Source organism: Erpetoichthys calabaricus, chromosome 14, assembly GCF_900747795.2.
Source record: "Erpetoichthys calabaricus chromosome 14, fErpCal1.3, whole genome shotgun sequence".
Taxonomy (NCBI): Eukaryota; Metazoa; Chordata; class Cladistia; order Polypteriformes; family Polypteridae; genus Erpetoichthys; species Erpetoichthys calabaricus.
In genome coordinates this window covers 24633896-24655473 of record NC_041407.2, presented here as the reverse complement: position 1 = coordinate 24655473, position 21578 = coordinate 24633896, and the positions used below count along the sequence as shown (strand labels likewise).

Sequence of the window (21578 nt, the reverse complement as noted above, 5' to 3'; positions counted from 1 at the left end):
AATTTCAGTTTTTCATTTTTAAGAAATGTACAAACCTTTGTAAAAACATGAATTTTGCGTTAATGAGTGTAGATTTATGAGTAAAAATGGCAAATGTATCCATTTAAAATTAAATCTACAAAACAATAAAGTGTGCAGAAAGTGAAAGAGTCCGGATAATTTCTGAATCCGCAGTATGTAGGCTTAATTTATTGTACGTGATTTCCTGCTGTGTAGAGATTATTTTTGAAGTACCCTCTTTAAGCTGCAAGCTGCGTCCAAACATAAGTAAATGGAAATAAATTCTGTAGCAAGAAATGAAAGAAATGTAGCTACACAAATGTACAAACTCTCCAGGTTAAATGAAACTAACCTTATCGAAATCACAGACGAGGAAAATAATCAGGTTATTGAACTAGCAACCCAGTTTGTGTGTCTGCTTCATGCGAAGAATAGTAAATACTCGCTACACATTCTCAAAACAGAAGACCCCTCATTCACATCATAGCGCTTACCTCGTTGGCATCGCAGAAAGTAAAATGCGAGTGAATAAACGCTAGTTTGGGAAATGAATCTGAGAAAGAACGGATGAAGCGAGCGCGCGTACATACGTTGTCGTGGTCGTTCCTCCTAGGCGTTAGGTGGCGCTGCGCAGCGCGGTTTCAGTCGCGCGCTGGAAAGCTCTTTTCCCGACATGCCTCGCGGCAACCTCCCGTGCTGCGCAAAGCATGGCAGCACTCTTCGAAGGTTTAATAGTTTGCACCCTGAGTGGTGGAAAAAGTCGCGGCCAGCTCGGTGTGCTCGGAGTGGAAGCTGGTAGTGAGGCTGACCGTATCGTGGTAACAGATCTCGGGAGGTCGGTAACCGTATATCAGGTAAGTTAAACTAGAGACGTGTGAAAGAAAAGAGATAGCAGTTCGTATATAGCGCCTTGTGAGCACGCCTGGAAAGCTGTACACGGACAAGCTCAACTCGGCAGCCAGGTGTAGTTGGGTTAGTTGGACCCACAGAACGAAATGCTTGATTTTAGTCTCTAGAGGTGTGCTGTGTCTCCATTGAAGAGGTAGAAATGAAAATAACGCCTTCATCTCCTGCCATGGCTGCTGCGGTGGTCAGTTCCTCGTGTCCATTCAATTCGCTGTGCACTGCAACTGATCGCCATAGGCATGTACGATAAATTCGCCTTTGCGATCAGCTTTTCTTACAGCCTACATGTCAGTCGACAGACAGCTGTGCGACCTGTTAAGGAAAAGCGCGAAGTGGTGCGATTCACGATTGCCATGTCTTCATCCACGATTTGGTGGTAGCAGTTGAAATTGGCTGATGTCTTGTAAACGTGGCGCCAAATGGCATTTGTGTAGGCTGATGGAGGTGACATTGGCAATGGACGTGGAGCAGTGAAGAAAATATATGGTGCCTTTGGTCCAAGCTGTAGATAAAAGTTTCTGTGGACCTAACAGTTTATCACCGATGTCACTCATAATGTGTTCAGCCGGTTGTGTTTTTTGGTATGGAATTGTCTTTTATTTACCTTTGCCTTGTTGTGTTTAGTGTGTAGCCTACTGGACGTTTATGTTGAAGTATGCTTTGTAACGGTCTACTATGAACAGGAGAGCGAAAAGTATTGCTGAGGTTGTTAAACACTCAGCCAACTAACGTGTGTGTTAAGCATAAACTGAACTGAAACGGGAATCCGCTCAGGATGAAAATGTCATACGGGTTAGATGCAGGTGCGTAGGCTGATTAGTTGGTTTTTATGTGACATTTGATAGTTTTCTTGCCAGATTTGAAGGGAATTTCAGAGTTGTTAATACATACATTATCTTTATTTTTATTTTTTTTTCATTCTTGTGTGTGTGTGTTTATTTATTTATTTTTGAGGGTCTGTAAAAAAAAAAATGTAATTTTCCCTGGGGAGAAATTATCTGTCTATCATTCTGTCGTGCCTTTCACATCTATCTGTCTATCACATATTGCCTTGTCCGACAGTCTGCCTGTCTGTTACATAGTTCCGTTCATATCTATCTTGCTATCTTTTTCATTAACAAGAAGCTATTATTGCAAGCAATAGCAGTTTACAAATAATCTTCCTTTGCTAATTCTCTCTGGATAAAGACAGACCACAAATACTTTCAAGCGTGATAACTCCGGCAGAATATTAAAGTCCTGTTAATGCCTACCCTACTCAGTACATTTAATCTTTACAGATTGAATTTTTCATTTGTTAATTGCGTGTGCCCATACTGGAGCTGCTTCTTTAAAACATGACTACAACCCCTGGCAAGCTTTCTGATATCACTACTCTCCTGATCTTCAACAGTTGTTTTTCTTTGTTTCAAAAAACAAATCACAGATATGACACAGAGCTATTTTTATTAACAGCTGAAAATTATGGCACTGCAAAACATCCTTCAAAAAATAAATGAAATTCTTGTAAATTAAGTACCAAGTATATACCAAGTAGAGGAAAAAATATGGCAGCACTCAATGATGAGGGAAAAATTCCATCCATCCATCCATTTTCCAACCCGTTGAATCCAAACACAGGGTCACGGGGGTCTGCTGGAGCCAATCCCAGCCAACACAGGGCACAAGGCAGGAACCAATCCCGGGCAGGGTGCCAACCCTCCGCAGGACACACACAAACACACCCATACACCAAGCACACACTAGGGCCAATTTAGAATCACCAGTCCACCTAACCTGCATGTCTTTGGACTGTGGGAGGAAACCGGAGCGCCCGGAGGAAACCCACGCAGACACGGGGAGAACATGCAAACTCCACGCAGGGAGGACCCGGGAAGCGAACCCAGGTCCCCAGATCTCCCAACTGCGAGGCAGCAGCGCTACCCACTGCGCCACCGTGCCGCCCGAGGGAAAAATTATGGAATCGTTAACCCAAAAATTACTATCAGTACTTTGTTGCACCTCCTCTGGCTTTTATGACAGCTTGAATTCCTTGAGGCGTGGGCTTCACTAATGAAAAACAATATTCTTCATCAATCAGGTTTCAGCTTTCTTGTACAGATCAGCTTTGCAGGATGGAGCCTTGTCGTGGACCATTTCTTTTCAATTTCCACCATACATTTTCAGTCTGGTTGAGATACAGGTTGTTTGCTGGCCGTGTTTTTCAGTTGATATGCGTCTCTTGAAGAAAAGTGTTAGGGTTCTTTTACACTGTGGCAAGATGAACTATCCTGAAAAATGACGTCATCATCACCAAACCTACTTTTGACTGATGGAACAAGAAAAGTGTCCAAACTTTCAAAGTCCACCTGTGCATTTACTGTAGAGGTAATGATTGCCATCTCCCCTGGTCCTTTACCTGACATGCTTGTCAAGTTTCTTGTTTTCTTCAAGCAGTCATCTTTATATATTTCTTTGGAACAGCACTAAACAAAAGTTGCAGCGTCTTTCCTTGCTACTGCAGATTCATGATTCATCATTACTTTCGTCCAATCACCCACAGTCCATGACTGCTTCTCTTTAGCTCACTGTAACCTTGTTTTCTTCTGTTTAGTTTTTAAATGATGGTTTACATTTGGCTTTTCTGTATGTAAATCCAATTTCCTTCAGCCAATTTCTTAAAATTCAGTGTGTGATGGATGGTCAAGGCCCTTTCCCGGCCAGGAGGCTGCTGCAGTGGAAGGACTGGTGGAGCATACACAGAGCTCTGCCTACCCCAGAGTGCAAGATGATAGCACCCCTGGGTTGCAGAGTCACCTCTGATCACCGCAGGGCTCCATGGGAGTTGGAGTCTGGCACAGCCCTGTTGGGTCCCGTGGCAACTGCCAGGGGGAGCTGTAGAGCCTTACTTTGGGCTCTCACCACACCTGAGAGTGCTTCCATACCTCCCTAACCAGCCATCTGGAGCACTCCCAGGAGCCTTCATTCCAGGAAGGATAGAATGAAGCTTGCCAGGAGGAGTAGAGGCGGAAGGGAAAACAGAGGAAGAAAAAGTGCTTGGTATATTAATTGTGTTTATTGTGCTTTGGACTGTGCTGGGCAGGTGGGAATCCAAGAGAGGAAAGTGTTTCCCACTAAAAATAAAAGACTTGTGCCTGTCGTGTCAGGTCTAGGGAGCTGGCATGCCCCCCTGGTGGTCACAGGTCCCATACATTGGCTCTTGTTTCTGCCCATTAGTTTTTCGTTTCTTTTGTTGTGCATTTTCTATTTTCCAGGCATTTTGCTTTGAGTTTTCTATCCTGACGCTGTGATGTCTTCCTTGGTCTACTTGTATGTTTCCCTTTCCCAACTTTTCCATTTTGTTTGCACTTATGTACTCTGCTGTTACTTATTCACTCGTATATGTTTAAAAATGTAGTAGCGGGCATTTGCTAGTATTAGTGGTAAACATTTGCAATTTGTAATTGTGCAGAGCCCCTTAGTTTTGTAGACCGAAGGACTGCTTGTGCACGTATAGATGTCATTCATATTTAAAATCTTTGTCTGACTGTGTCCGTATGTTTTCCCGATGACAGGTTTCTGACCAAAAGCCATTGGGGGCATGGACTGTGAAGCAAGGACAAAAACTGACCTCCCCGGCTGTGTTCAATAGTCAGACTGGTGAATTTGCTGTAGTTCAAGACAACAAAGTGAGTGTTTTCCTATCTTGACTGCTGTTTATTAAAAATTCGGATATCTTTTAAAAAATGGGTCTTTTTTTTTTTTTTTCTTCTTCTTCTTCAGGTGCTTCGTGTGTGGAGAGATGAAGATGTAAATTTTGATAAAGTTTTTAAAGCGACGGTAAGTTTTCTCTGCTTCTGTTTTATTATACAGGTGTGTTCTATTCCACAGTTAAAGCTGTGAAGTTTAAGGACAGTTCTTAACACTTTAGGAATTGCTTGACATCTTTCTGTTCTATTCACTTGTTCTTCAAACACTCCCGTTACGTTTGCTTTATAAGAGTGGTGGACAGATGGTCAGATAATCCTATGTGCAATTCCAGGTTTGTGTGTGTATGCATATTCAGTATATAATTTTGGTTTGGGGAGAATTTTATCTGATAGTTACTGGCACCATCATTTCTAAACTAACATCAGCCCATTTGGATATTTTGCTTCTGCTACTGCCTTGGACCACAGTGGTCTCCACTATTGTTTCTGCAGAATATGGCTGTGGTGTGTGTGTGTGTGTGTGTTTTTTTTTTTTTTTCTTTTTTCTTTTCACAGTTCAAAGTAATCCTACTTTATGTGCCTCACTGTTGAAAATTAATTTGGTTACCTTGAATTGGAAGCCATAGTTCTATTTTTTTTTCTCTATAACCTGTCCTGTTGTTTCATACCAGTAGCATAACTTTCCTGATTTTTTTAAAATAGTTCTACTAGGGGGCCTAACTCGCCAACCCCCTGGCCTGCAGTACGCGCCAGCCACTTCGCTTCTTTGCCTTTTGCATATGTGGATTTCACTTTCACCAAACAACAGATCTTTTAATTCTCGCCGATACGCCTCTTCATTGAGAAGAAACACTACTCTTCCCTGATGGCAACACAAATTAGACGATCTACAAGTCTGCAACTTAAAGTTTAAATTCGAACAATATATTCAATCTCTTTTCGCTGTTCCGTTATTTCACCGAGTAATAATTTCCATTTGTTAGCGCTAATGCGATCTTTACTATCATTTTTTGGAGATTTTCAAATTTTAGTACTTTAATAATATCTAACCTGCTCTGCATGTGTATAGCGCCAACGTTTTTGAACCTCTTTACAACGTTCTACTTTGTCATCTACTCTTTGTCTTTTATTTCCTGCCCTGGGTGTGGTTAAATCTCTTGGTGTAAAGTCTTGTCTCGCAGGACTTGAAAGTATCTCTGGAAAAGTCATGTCTCGTTCCAGGATTTTTTTAATATAATAGTGAGTTGACTTGACCTTTGTATGCTTTTAGAGTTTTTTTTTTAGTCTTGTGAGCCCCATAAAAGACCTTGGGATGGTGTGTGCTCTAAATGGCATTTAATCTGAAATAAAGATTGACTAATCAATTGTGAAAGCATTTTGATGCATTTGCACTTGGAATGTTGTTTGCTGTATCCAGTAAAGCAGGGGTGTCGGAACTCCAGTCCTGGAGGGCCGCAGTGGCTGCAGGTTTTCATTCTAACCATCTTCTTCATTAGTGAGCTGTTTTTGCTGCTAATTAACTTCTTTTGCCTCAGTTTTAATTAACTCGACTCAGGTCCCTTAGTTGTCTCTTTTTCCATAATGAGGAGCCAAACAATAATGGGACACAAAACATGCTGCCACATCACCAGCTAACCACATTATCTGAACATAAAGAAAGGTGAAGGTCTCAGTAAGGCTGATCTCCAAGGTCACCAAAACATCTTGATGGTGTTCTTAGAAAAAAAAGAAAATCAACAGTTTTGGAAATGTCTGCTGTAGCAGAATGAGAGCAGCAACAAGCCGTGGAATTAAGTAACTGGTTTAATTAACAGCAAGAATTGGCTTCTCATTAAGGAACTGGTTGCAGTGAAATTGAAAGGAGTATGAAGCCCCAGTTTAGCTGGTCATCTGTTGGCTCGTTTCACATCTCATTTCTGTTTGGCTGCCATTTAATGAAGAAGTCAGTCAATTCAGAGGACTGAATCCTTAAAAACAGGGCTTATAAAATGAAGGGAAAACAAGTTAATTAGCAGTGAAAACTGGTCACTGATTAGGAAAAAGGTCAGAATGAAAACCTTCAGCCACTGTGGCCCTCCAGGCCTGGAGTTTGACACCCGTGCAGTAAAGTGTGTGGTATATTCCTATTGAAAAGTAAATGAATGTGGCCTTGGTGAGAATCGCAGTGCTTGCTACAAGATGGAAGAAGAGCTCTGGTTCCTTTTCAGTGACGAAGAGCTGGTCATGTAGTCATAACCTGGTTTCCCACTAGTTAGTACTACTAAAGTGTGTCCTCTGACCATACGTGCCCATTCTCTACTCCTGCATTCTCCACCCCTAAAACCTAAACCCCTACACTGAACAATTAAATATCCATCCATCCATTTTCCAACCCTCTGAATCCGAATACAGGGTCACGGGGGTCTGCTGGAGCCAATCCCAGCCAACACAGGGCACAAGGCAGGAACAAATCCCGGGCAGGGTGCCAATCCACCACAGGACACACACAAACACACGCACACACCAAGCACACACTAGGGCCAATTTAGAATCGCCAATCCACCTAACCTGCACAGGGAGAACATGCAAACTCCAAGCAGGGAGGACCTGGGAAGTGAACCCGGGTCTCCTAACTGCGAGGCAGCAGTGCTACCACTGCGCCACCCACAATAAAATATTCACATCTTAATTATTTATTTTTTTAAATTTATTCTTTTGTTGTTACAGCTGTCTGCAAATGTTCATCGGTTACATGCTGTTCCATCTGGTGAGCCGCTTGCTCTGTTTGAGAGGGGCGCCGTCCGACAGCTTGATACCCTCTTAGCTGTTCCTCAACAAGAAGTAGAATCTGTTCTCTCAGAAAACGAGGTGATCAGGTAAAGCTACGCTAATTCAAGGCCTTCTGTGGGACACTCCCTGACTGAAAGTTGAATCTCCTCCCAGTTTTGTCACCAGACCCATTTTGACATTTAATTGGCCACCTTGCTTGCTGTTTTTGCTTATGTCAAAGCTCTTTGTATGCAGATGTTTCTTTGTTCATTGTTGCTGTTTCAATAACTTACACGGGGGGAAAAATTAGTTTAAAAAGTGAAAATACCCCAGCCCCAATTGCCATTTTGTTTGCTTGTTTAGGATGCTGTGATTTGTATAGCTTTTTTGTAGAAGAGGAGTTGACACTAGCTTTTTATGTATTATTGTTTTCTTGTTTTAACCTAGCACTCTTCATTTTTCAGGTGGAGTATCTGCTTGTCAGAAGCTAATCATCATGCTGTCCTGTTTGCCACTGAAAAGGTATGTTTCCATGGTCTGCCAGGCTGCCTAAACACCATTTCTTCCCATATGGCATGAGGTGCTTCTAATTCCTCAGAGGAAGTGTGGCACAGTGGTTAAGGCTGTGGACTTCAAACTCTCAGGTTGTGGGTTGAAATTCTGCTACTGGCACTGTATGACCCTGAGCAAGTCAAGTCACCTGTCGGTGGTCCAATTGGAGTAAGAGAAGAAATGTAATCAATTGTATCTCAAATATTGTAAGTCACTTTGGATAAAGGTGTCGGACAAATAAATAAATGTAAATGTATTTGCTTCATCTGTTTTGATTTTTTTTTTAAATATGTGTTTTCTCCTTAATTCCCAACACCTAGTCATTCCTATTGTGTTTTTTTTTTCCAGGATGATGAATACTTCCTTTACCTCCAGAAGCTCAATCCAGATATTTTACAAAAATACAAGATGGGGACAGTGGACTCTGATGCTACTCCAATAAGTTTCACTGCTACTTTGCAAAACGAGGCTGTCACAGTGATGTGCTTGTGTAAGTAATTGCTGGTTTATGGGACTGATTTTGTAATATTGTTTTCAAAAGTCAGAGAAGAAGTTTGGTTTCCATGAACGGCAAAATGTAACAACTATAAGTGACAAATTGACTTCTTGCTAAGAGAGGTTATACAGAAGTAAGACTGACAGGAGTATTTTTCAAGAGATGAGTTAAAATAACCAATGTACAGTACTCACTAATTGATAATTTGCAGACCAAGGTTGGGGCTGACAATTTTCTGCAGCTGTGGATTCTCTTCTCTTGGCTTGCACTGTAGTGTTTTTTTCCATCCAGAAGATGGACTACAGAGCTATTAGAGACCCTGAACACATGCATGCTTTTAATTCCATCAGTTGTAGCCCAGCCACAGCAATCATGTTACGTCATAAGTGTCTGTAATGATGGTATGCACTGTATGTGTGTGTGTGTGTATATATATATGTGTGTGTGTGTGTATATATATATATATATATATATATATATATATATATATATATATATATATATATATATATATATATATATATATATATATATATATATAATATACAGTGGTGTGAAAAACTATTTGCCCCCTTCCTGATTTCTTATTCTTTTGCATGTTTGTCACACAAAATGTTTCTGATCATCAAACACATTTAACCATTAGTCAAATATAACACAAGTAAACACAAAATGCAGTTTTTAAATGATGGTGTTTATTATTTAGGGAGAAAAAAAATCCAAACCTACATGGCCCTGTGTGAAAAAGTAATTGCCCCCTTGTTAAAAAATAACCTAACTGTGGTGTATCACACCTGAGTTCAATTTCCGTAGCCACCCCCAGGCCTGATTACTGCCACACCTGTTTCAATCAAGAAATCACTTAAATAGGAGCTGCCTGACACAGAGAAGTAGACCAAAAGCACCTCAAAAGCTAGACGACATGCCAAGATCCAAAGAAATTCAGGAACAAATGAGAACAGAAGTAATTGAGATCTATCAGTCTGGTAAAGGTTATAAAGCCATTTCTAAAGCTTTGGGACTCCAGCGAACCACAGTGAGAGCCATTATCCACAAATGGCAAAAACATGGAACAGTGGTGAACCTTCCCAGGAGTGGCCGGCCGACCAAAATTACCCCAAGAGCACAGAGACGACTCATCCGAGAGGTCACAAAAGACCCCAGGACAACGTCTAAAGAACTGCAGGCCTCACTTGCCTCAATTAAGGTCAGTGTTCACGACTCCACCATAAGAAAGAGACTGGGCAAAAACGGCCTGCATGGCAGATGTCCAAGACGCAAACCACTGTTAAGCAAAAAGAACATTAGGGCTCGTCTCAATTTTGCTAAGAAACATCTCAATGATTGCCAAGACTTTTGGGAAAATACCTTGTGGACTGATGAGTCAAAAGTTGAACTTTTTGGAAGGCAAATGTCCCGTTACATCTGGCATAAAAGGAACACAGCATTTCAGAAAAAGAACATCATACCAACAGTAAAATATGGTGGAGGTAGTGTGATGGTCTGGGGTTGTTTTGCTGCTTCAGGACCTGGAAGGCTTGCTGTGATAGATGGAACCATGAATTCTACTGTCTACCAAAAAATCCTGAAGGAGAATGTCCGGCCATCTGTTCGTCAACTCAAGCTGAAGCGATCTTGGGTGCTGCAACAGGACAATGACCCAAAACACACCAGCAAATCCACCTCTGAATGGCTGAAGAAAAACAAAATGAAGACTTTGGAGTGGCCTAGTCAAAGTCCTGACCTGAATCCAATTGAGATGCTATGGCATGACCTTAAAAAGGCGGTTTATGCTAGAAAACCCTCAAATAAAGCTGAATTACAACAATTTTGCAAAGATGAGTGGGCCAAAATTCCTCCAGAGCGCTGTAAAAGACTCATTGCAAGTTATCGCAAACGCTTGATTGCAGTTATTGCTGCTAAGGGTGGCCCAACCAGTTATTAGGTTCAGGGGGCAATTACTTTTTCACACAGGGCCATGTAGGTTTGGATTTTTTTTTTCTCCCTAAATAATAAAAACCACCATTTACAAACTGCATTTTGTGTTTACTTGTGTTATATCTGACTAATGGTTAAATGTGTTTGATGATCAGAAACATTTTGTGTGACAAACATGCAAAAGAATAAGAAATCAGGAAGGGGGCAAATAGTTTTTCACACCACTGTATATAAATATGTGTGTCTGTGTGTGCTTTTCTAGGAATAAAAAATGTTTATGTAGAAGGTGCCTGCTTGTGTCTTAGATTCTTGCTATGCTACTGGTTAACTTCAGCATTATGCTTATAATTAAAGGAGGATAAAATATCATATAAGAAGTCAAAGAAATCTTTATGTTCTGACAGACAATATGAAATTTATTAATATGTGCTGGAACTGTTAATTGTTAATTAATGCTTTTTTTTATAGTATGTTGTTCTGTCTTACGTAATCTATGAAACCGTTAAACTGTTACTTTCGTATAGATTCTTAAATCATCAACTTGAACCTGTGTGCCGTTAACTTTGTACTACCAGTAAAGTGCTTTCTCTAAAGTGCATATGCGTACATATATACTGAGCAAGTACAAATGATGTCGAGATGAGATGCAATTAGACTAAACTGCTATGACAAAGTGAAATAAACTTCAGGCCTTACATATCTTGTAATGACAACACACTAGCGTAGATTAAAAAATGATCAATGTGCTGTGCAGATTGATTAATAATTGTACACTCACCTTTGCAAGGGCTGGTTGCTTCCGTTTGTTGTCACTTCAGCCCTAGCCAGCACACTCTGTATGAGTGTTCATATTTGCTACACACCCTATGTGTTAATGTAAACTTCATGGAAAGCTACCTTGTCTGACACTGTTTCAGTGAAGCAGCTTGTAGTGTCATTTCCTACACATTTATTTTACTGTCTCACATAAACCTGTACAGCAAAATGACATGCAAGTCACAAGCCAGCTGTGAATGGGAGTGTGCTATGTGCACACACACATTCGTGAGAAACTTAAAAGAGGGATTTAAAAAAATAAATAAATAAAACAGGAAGAATGTGCAAGTTATGATTAGAATCTAGGAATCTGGAGAAATGAGGCAGCATGGCTAAGCACATCCCAAACATAGACAGGTTAGTTTAATTGGCCATTCAGAATTGGTTTATTATGAGAGCATGTGAGCCAGACACTGGACTAAACAACACACAACCACAAGCTATTGCTATGCCTGTAACTGGTGGCAGAAAATTGATACATTTCTTGGATAATTGTTATGTGCATTAAAATTGCTGTTGGCGAGGGTATGAGGATTATCGGTGTTTATAAGAGTCATTTAAGTTACTGGGTACTGTGCTGTCGCAAAACCTTAAGTGGGACATTGCATCACATATTTTATTAAGAAAGCCCATCAGAGAGTGTTTCGTATTGTGTCAGCTGAGAAAATCCAATCTCCCACAATTAAATATTGGTCCTGTTCTACGCAGCCATCATCAAGCCCATTCTGACCTCATCTATAACTGTCTGGAGTGGTGCTGCCTTTGTTCAGGCTAAGGCCAATCATCAGAGCCCATGAAAAGACCATCGAGGCTATGACTTACCTTACATTCAAGTCCTGTATGAGTCTAGAGTGAGGAAGAGGGCCACGAAGATCACTGCTGATGAGAGTCACCCAGGGCATCACCTGTTCCAAGAACTTCCCTCTGGCAAATATATATATTTGTGTAGTGAAAGCTAAAACAACCCGTCATATAAACAGTTTGTTTCCACGTGCATTTATTCTGACTAAGCTTCTACTCAGTATCTACTGCATGAATATCTGCACACTAGACTGCCTGGACATTTTAACTCTATTTTTTGTATTGCCCTTGTAGTGCTGGGCGGTATACCGGTTCATACCGAAAAGCGTTTTTTATTTTTTTTAATTATATGGATTTTTCTTATACCGCAACATCGGTTTAAATTGCCTAAACGACGTTCGGAACGTGGCGCAGCGGGAAACTGTTCAAGTGGGGACCTTTTTCACTGCTACACCACTAAACACAGATTTGTTGCACTAGGGCTCTTTTTCACTGCTACACCATCAAATAGTGGGCGGTAGCATAGGGATGCTGCGTGGTGAAAATGGACAGAGAGCCTGGAGATACTTTAGTTTTAAAAGGTCAGATGTGTAAATACTGTTTCTATACTACTGGATAATACTGCAAGCCAAGTTGTACTTGTTTTATTTGTTTTCAATACAGTGTAATGTACCTGGGTACTATGTAATAGTGTGACGACATGTTTTCAAAGCCCGTCATAAGTTATAGATAGATAGATACTTTTTTAATCCCAGGGGGAAATTCACATACTCCAGCAGCAAAAAATATTAAATTAAAGAGTAATAAAAAATGCAGGTAAAAAACAGACAATAACTTGAATAATGTTCAACGTTTACCCCCTTTGGTGGAATTGAAGAGTCGCATAGTTTGGGGGAGGAATGATCTTCTCAGTCTGTCAGTGGAGCAGGACAGTGACAGCAGTCTGTCGCTGAAACTGCTCCTCTGTCTGGAGATGACACTGTTTAATGGATGTAGTGGATTCTCCATAATTGATAGGAGCCTGCTGAGTGCCCGTTGCTCTGCTACGGATGTCAAACTGTCCAGCTCTATGCCAACAATAGAGCCTGCCTTCCTCACCAGTTTGTCCAGGCGTGAGGCATCCTTCTTCTTAATGCTGCCTCCCCAGCACACCACTGCGTAGAAGAGGGCACTCGCCACAACCATCTGATAGAACATCTGCAGCATCTTACTGCAGATGTTGAAGGATGCCAGTCTTCTAAGGAAGTACAGGCGGCTCTGTCCTTTCTTGCACAGAGAATCAGTATTGGCAGTCCAGTCCAATTTATCGTCCAGCTGCACTCCCAGGTATTTATAAGTCTGCACCCTCTGCACACATTCACCTCTGATGATCACGGGGTCCATGAGGGGCCTGGGTCTCCTAAAATCCACCACCAGTTCCTTGGTTTTGCTGGTGCTCAGTTGTAGGTGGTTTAAGTCGCACCATTTAACAAAGTCCTTGATGAGGTTTCTATACTCCTCCTCCTGCCCACTCCTGATGCAGCCCACGATAGCAGTGTCGTCAGCAAACTTTTGCACGTGGCAGGACTCCGAGTTATATTGGAAGTCCGATGTATATAAGCTGAATAGGACCGGAGAAAGTACAGTCCCCTGCGGCGCTCCTGTGTTGCTGACCACAATGTCAGATCTGCAATTCCCGAGACGCACATACTGAGGTCTGTTTGTAAGATAGTCCACGATCCATGCCACCAGGTATGAATCTACTCCCATCTCTGTCAGCTTGTCCCTAAGGAGCAGAGGTTGGATGGTGTTGAAGGCGCTAGAGAAGTCTAGAAACATAATTCTTACAGCGCCACTGCCTCTGTCTAAGTGGGAGAGGGATCGATGTAGCATATAGATGATGGCATCTTCCGCTCCCACCTTCTCCTGGTATGCGAACTGCAGAGGGTCGAGGGCGTGTTGGACCTGTGGCCTCAGGTGGTGAAGCAGCAGCCGCTCCATGGTCTTCATCACATGTGATGTTAGAGCGACAGGCCGGAAGTCATTCAGCTCACCAGGACGTGATACCTTTGGGACTGGGGTGATGCAAGATGTTTTCCAAAGCCTCGGGACTTTCCCCTGTTCCAGGCTCAGGTTGAAGATGCGCTGTAGAGGACCCCCCAGCTCTGATGCACAGACCTTCAGCAGTCGTGGCGATACTCCATCTGGACCTGCTGCTTTGCTGGCACGAAGTTTCCTCAGCTCTCTGCTCACTTGTGCTGCTGTAATTGTGGGTGGGGATGTCTCTCCTATGTTGGTCTCAGCAGAAGGATGTGTAGAGAGTGCAGTACTCCGAGGTGAGAGTGGGTTAGGGTGGTCAAACCTGTTAAAGAAGATGTTCATTTGGTTTGCTCTCTTCACATCTCTCTCTGGTGGTACCCCGCTTCGAGCTGCAGCCAGTGATGATCTGCATCCCATCCCACACTTCCTTCATGCTGTTGTTCTGCAACTTCTGCTCCAGCTTTCTCCTGTACTGCTCCTTCGCCGCCCTGAGCTGGACTCGGAGTTCCTTCTGCACGCGCTTGAGCTCATGCTGATCACCGTCTTTAAAGGCCCTTGATGTCACTTGTAATCCATGGCTTGTTGTTAGCATAGCAGCGTACAGTTCTTATTGGAACTACAGTGTCCATACAGAAGTTGATGTAGTCAGTAGTGCAGTCAACAACCTCCTCAATGTTCTCACTATGTGATCCCTGCAGGATATCCCAGTCTGTAGTTCCAAAACATTGTCTCAGAGCATTCTCAGCCTCCGGGGTCCACTTCCTGAATGATCGTGTGGTTACAGGTAGGATTCTCACTTTTGGTTTGTAGTGAGGCTGAAGCAGAACCAGGTTATGATCTCCTTTCCCAAGCGCAGGCAGCGGGGTGGCACTGTATGCGTCTTTAACGTTTGCATACAGTAAATCAATAGTCTTATTTCCCCGGGTGTTGCAGTCCACATACTGGGAGAATGCAGGTAATGTTTTGTCCAGCGTCACATGTGCTAATCGCTGGAGACTTTAACCAAGTGCCTCGGGGTGATGCGTTTGTAACTTAGCAACAGCAGAATGGATGATATCACTCGCTATCTCCACGTCCGCCCGAGGAGGAATATACACGATGACAACAATGACGTGTCCAAACTCTCTGGGCAAGTAATAGGGACGCAGACTTATGGCCAACAGTTCGATGTCCCTGCAGCAAGTTGAGATTTTGACTTTAACATGTCCAGAGTTACACCACCGTGTATTAACATAGAGAGCGAGCCCTCCTCCTTTGTGCTTCCCACAGGTACTTGCATCTCTGTCCACTCTAACTGTGCTAAACCCGGGTAGCTCCACATTAGCATCTGGGATGGTGTTAGTTAGCCACGTTTCGCAGAAACACAACAAACTGCATTCTCTGTAGGTTCTGACATTTTTCACCAGCGCAGCCAGTTCGTCGATCTTATTTGAGATTGAGTTCACATTCCCCAGAATAACAGAAGGCACCGAAGGCTTTAAACGCCACTTTCTCGCAAGCCGCTTAATTTTTAGCTTAGTGCCAGCTGTGCTGCCACGATACCGCCTTCTTACCTCGTCAGGTAAATAGGGAACCACACTGGCACTGGCATTTGTTCTCAGCGCTCGAAGTTGAGTACTTGAATAGGCGAGTCTCGGCGTGTAAAAATCCATGCCCATGTTGTAAAAGTAAGTGTGTCCAGGGAACAAATCCACATAAAATAAAGTGGTAGGAGTGATCAATAAATAAAAATAGAAAAATAAAAGTAGAAAAATACACATACACATATAGTCCTACACGGAGCTGCTGAAAAGGCTGCCACTCTCGGCGGCGCCAGATGTTAGAATATATAGCACATTGAATGCTTTGTGTTAAGTGATTCTTAAACTGACTTCTTCTTGCACTAAGAGGAGGCACAGAATACATTCACTTCATGATCTTCCTTCTCTCTGAACATTTAGAATGCTAAAATAAATACTTAATATAATTTTCATGGTAATTTTCGTGCCTGCCTTGCATTTGCATGTTTTTCTGGTGGGTTTACTCGGCGCTTCAGTTTCCTTTCAAAGTCATGTAGGATGTGGGGTTTTGTTGTGCTATATTGACCCTGCTAGTGTATGTTTTGCTTATATTCATCCTTTGATGTGCTGGTGACTCGTTCAGAGATGGGCGCAACTCTGAATGGATGGCATAATTAAACATGTATAACGAAGATATTTTTAAAGTTCTGAACACTTTGTGGGCTAAGTTTATAACTAGTTTTAATTTCACAAAGACGTTTATCGTGTGGTGATTGGTTATGTGGAGAAAGAAAAAGGACGGATAGGAACTGGGGTTTTAGTACGTCAGATAGAGACAGCACGCGTGCAATAAAGAAAGCCCGCTCAGAAGAACATGTATTGAATTCTGTGTTCGTGTCTCCGACCACCAGATCACAAACCCAACATTTATACAATATTTAAGTTAAACCTGTGCGATACCCATTCATACATCCAGTTTTTTGGAGCCTCGTCACACCTGCGATAAAGTTCTCTACACTGAACATAATAGTGCAACTATCAGTAATAATACTATTATTTATTTTATTATTATTATTTATTAGTTTAAATATTATGCAGTTTAATGATAAAGTTGTTTAAAAAGTCACTTTAACATGTCAGTGGACAGAGATTGTTAACATTAACAAAGTGTAGTTGGTTTACAAAAAATATTTACTATTTATTCCTTTTCTAAGACATATTCGGAGCAATACAACTTTTGACAAGCACTTCTGGATATTTTACTAAGTCTAAATGCCTCTTTATATGGTTGAAAATATGTTGTCAAAATTATAGTTTAAGTTTTTGCAAAATTTGTTCAATAAAAAGGTTCTATATTTTGACTGCATCAGTCATGCAATGGGATACCTTCTCTTCATTAGTGCCACCCCCTTGAAAACTATCACTTTATGGGGCAATGCAAACCTGTATTAATACTTGTGTGCACATTAAAATGTTTTTTTTGTACAATGTACAATACTCTTGACAGTGGAATAGGTTATTCTTAGCCAGTAATTCCAGTGGAAAATATGGTTAACATCTACTCATGCATGGGGAAAAAAATACCGTCGAATACCGTGAAACCGTTGGTCATACTGCCCACCCCTATGCCCTTGTATGCTACATCATTTTTTATCATTTTATATTTTATCTTGTTATATGTATTTTTTGTATTCTGTGTTGTTCTTGTATGTTGCCCCAGTTACTATCAAGACAAATTCCTAGTACACATTAGTGCATCTGGCCAATAAAGTAAATTCTGATTCTGATGAATTTCTGTACTATCACTTATATGTACTGCTTTGGTGAATTATTCATCTATAATAATAAAAGGCAAAGCCCTCACTGACTGACTGACTCACTCATCACTAATTCTCCAACTTCCCGTGTAGGTGGAAGGCTGAAATTTGGCAGGCTCATTCCTTACAGCTTACTTACAAAAGTTAGGCAGGTTTCATTTCGAAATTATACGCGTAATGGTCATAACTGGAACATATTTTTTGTCCATACACTGTAATGGAGGAGGCGGAGTCACGTATCGCATCATCACGCCTCCTACGTAATCACGTGAACTAAAAACAAGGAAGAGATTTACAGCACGAGTCAAACGCGGGAACGAAGGTAAATGACGTTAATTTTTGACTGTCTTTTAATACTGTGTAAGCATACATATTAACACATGTGCAATTAAACGTGTGCATTTACGGGGTGATTTCTCAGGCTTAAAAGCTTGCCTTTTATCAAACGCGGGAACAAAGGTAACTGACGTTGTTCACTGTCTTTTAATACTGTGTAACCATACATATTAACACATGTGCAATTAAACGTGTGCATTTACGGGGTGATTTCTCAGGCTTAAAAGCTCGCCTTTTACTAAAAAGGTAAATGCAAAACTATTTTCAATCAGTTTAATGAAACGCTCCCGTTAAGGATTGCAATAACATATTCGCGAGATAAAAGAACGAAGTAGGGGGAAATGACGTAAGAGCCGCAAACAGCGAAGAGCAAAAAATTAATTAAACAATTGAGAAGGGAGCGAGTGAAGCATTTAAGCATGTTCATAAGGGAAACAAAGCACGGTGTAAAATGTAAGTTTAAATTAAGTTTATAGAAACGCTCCCCCTGCGGATTGCAATAACATATTCGCGAGATAAAAGTTTAATGAGAAGACACGAGGTATAAACGAACCACACGCCGTGGCGCAACGTTAGGGGCAACAGTTTCAACCATTCTATGATCTGCTTCTCGCAACTGAAACACAGCACATGGCGGATGTTAGCCGACTTGCTGACCGCAACATTAGGGGCTTCAACTCTGGCGCTGACGCCACATCTCAGTGCCAACACTTTCCAGACTCTACTTAAAAGACACGCCCTCCTCACTGGACAGTTAAAAAGACCAATCAAACTAACGATGACATCAAGTATTACCCAATCAAAAGTAGGAAAGGAGGCATCTTCATAAAATGCGTGTGGGATGATTTGCATGAGACGCTGCTTTAAAAAAAATGATAAAAAAAATACGGGACAAATCCTGTCCAGTATTGATTCAAAACAGGACGCGCAATTTCATTCTCAAATGCGGCACGATTCCGTATTTTAAAGGACGGGTGGCAACCCTACAGTGCCAGGTAACCACCCATACAATCAGATTGTGATTCAGACTAGGAATGCAATGAATGTAATTACCCCGATCTACATACAAGGCGAAAGTCTTGCAACATTCAAAGATGATGGTTTGGGATAAGTACACCATACAACATAAAAGAGCTTATGAAGCCTTGAACCGAAAAAAGCAACATCTCAGAGATCGTAAAAAAAAAAAATAGGAGGTAATGTCGTTTTACTCGCTGTAGATTTTATTCAAACATTACCAGTTATTCCACGAGGGAGACCAGCAGATGAACTCAACGCGTGTTTAAAATCCATGCTTCTCCCACGCTCGGTTATATGTCGCGCGTTCTCGGGTAGGTACACCAAAAAATGTATACATTTAAGCATGTAATGGACAAACAAAAAATGAGGTATACCCGAGGGCACTGCAGTAGTACTTAATCTAACTTTACTTCTTAAATGTTAATGTTTTACTGTTTAATAATTTATACGCTTCTTATATGTTGTTCAAATTCTTTTATCAAAATACCAGTGACAGCGCAATGCACAATAACATGGAGTGAATACACCATACGCATCCGCCCACGGCCGCCCTGGTGTGCGCAGATAGGAGTTGATTCTACAATAAAATAAAATAAACATAAAAAGAGTAATACAATCATCACCCATAAAGCGGATAGTAGACGTGACGTACTATATGAGTACCAGATTTCAAGTCAATAGGTGAAACGGTTTGCGAGCTACAGGTGATTTAAAATCCTGGACAGACACACAAATTGCCACGGTAGCAAATTACAGAAGAAGATTTTACTGTTTAATAATTTATATTTATATAAAATGTGCTTCTTATATATTACTTCATATTCTCATATGATAATGATGTTAATATTTATATTGATTTCTATGTTATTGAAACTGCATGTATGTGTGTATATGTATGTGTATATATATATATATATATATATATATATATATATATACTAGCAAAATACCCGCGCTTCCCAGCAGAGAAGTAGTGTGTTAAAGAGGTTATGAAAAAAAAAGGAAACATTTTAAAAATAACGTAACATGATTGTCAATGTAATTGTGTTGTCATTGTTATAAGTGTTGCTGTCTTTTATATTTATATATATATATATATATATATATATATATATATATATATATATATATATATATATATATATATATATATAATATACACACACACATAAACATTTATATACATATACATATATATACATATCTACATATACACATCTACATATATATACACACATACATAAACACACACATAAGACTTATTGACTGAAACGGGCTTTCACGAAAACAGTTAGGGCTTTGCTACAGGATACACCCTCCACAAGTTAACCAAGTCAAAATAAAATATATATTTCTGTTTTATTTAAACCTTTTAAGTTCATATGCATAGCCCCATTTGGCTGTTTAATTTTTTTTTTCTTTCTTCAGTAATATATATATATATATATATATATATATATATACAGTAATCCCTCCTCCATCGCGGGGGTTGCGTTCCAGAGCCACCCGCGAAATAGGAAAATCCGCGAAGTAGAAACCATATGTTTATATGGTTATTTTTAGAATGTCATGCTTGGGTCACAGATTTGCGCAGAAACACAGGAGGTTGTAGAGAGACAGGAACGTTATTCAAACACTGCAAACAAACATTTGTCTCTTTTTCAAAAGTTTAAACTGTGCTCCATGACAAGACAGAGATGACAGTTCTGTCTCACAATTAAAAGAATGCAAACATATCTTCCTTTTCAAAGGAGTGCAAAGCAAGCAATCAAAAAAAAAAATCAATACGTGCCCTTTGAGCTTTTAAGTATGCGAAGCTCCGTTCAGCATGTCCTTCAGGAAGCAGCTGCACACAGCCCCCCTGCTCACACCCCCCTACGTCAGCGCAAGAGAGAGAGAGAGAGGGAGAGAGAAAGTAAGCTGGATAGCTTCTCAGCCATCTGCCAATAGCGTCCCTTGTATGAAATCAACTGGGCAAACCAACTGAGGAAGCATGTACCAGAAATTAAAAGACCTATTGTCCGCAGAAACCCGCGAAGCAGCGAAAAATCCGCGATATATATTTAAATATGCTTACATATAAAATCCGCGATGGAGTGAAGCCGCGAAAGGCGAAGCGCGATATAGCGAGGGATCACTGTATATATATATATATATATACATATATTTTATATATATATAAATATATATTTATATATATATATATATATATATATATATATATATATATATATAATATGTGAATGTATGTAGGTATATATCTATGTCTATATATATATATATATATATATATATATATATATATATATATATATATGTAGATATGTAAATTTGTATATGTATATATATGTTTATGTGGATGTGTATATACGTATGTATATGTAGATATGTATGTATATATATGTTTATGTGTGTGTGTGTGTGTGCATATTATATATATAAAAGACAGCAACACTCATAACAATGACAACACAATTACATTGACAATCATGTTACGTTATTTTTAAAATGTTTCCTTTTTTTTTCATAACCTCTTTAACACATTACTTCTCCGCAGCGAAGCGCGGGTATTTTGCTAGTATATAATAAATGTGTGCAATTCATTTTTACTTTCTTGTATACAAAGTAGGAAATGTATTATAATCGTCCAAAGAGTCAATGTAGAGATTTTAGACCTCCCTGACTTTCTCGTATAGGGAAAGTATTGGCCAAATATTCAATTTTGAGATTTTGATGAGTGTCAATATTTTACACATCCCTGAGTCAGAAAATACCATTTTTGGAATTATGTCTGTGTGTTGGTGTATGTAAACACGATAACTCGAGTACACTTTCACTTTGCTCAACCAAATTTTGCTTACAAGTATTAGGTACAAAACGTACATTTCTATCAACTTTTGGGTTATTTTTGTTAATCGGAAGTGGTACTTTACCTTTTATT

At 40.3% G+C, this 21578-nt stretch overlaps 1 protein-coding gene across 1 annotated transcript in view; it reads left to right on the top strand.

Annotated features, from left to right (window-relative positions):
- The first annotated feature begins 667 nt into the window (after positions 1-667).
- The window catches only part of nol11 (nucleolar protein 11), a 40872-nt gene continuing 19961 nt past the window's right edge, over positions 668-21578 (top strand). Inside the window, exons 1-6 of the mRNA XM_028818893.2 lie at positions 668-854; positions 4461-4574; positions 4669-4725; positions 7302-7450; positions 7808-7865; positions 8244-8385. Coding sequence (XP_028674726.1) covers positions 708-854; positions 4461-4574; positions 4669-4725; positions 7302-7450; positions 7808-7865; positions 8244-8385 — 667 coding nt within the window. The 5' untranslated portion in view covers positions 668-707. The remainder of the gene's footprint in view (positions 855-4460; positions 4575-4668; positions 4726-7301; positions 7451-7807; positions 7866-8243; positions 8386-21578) is intronic.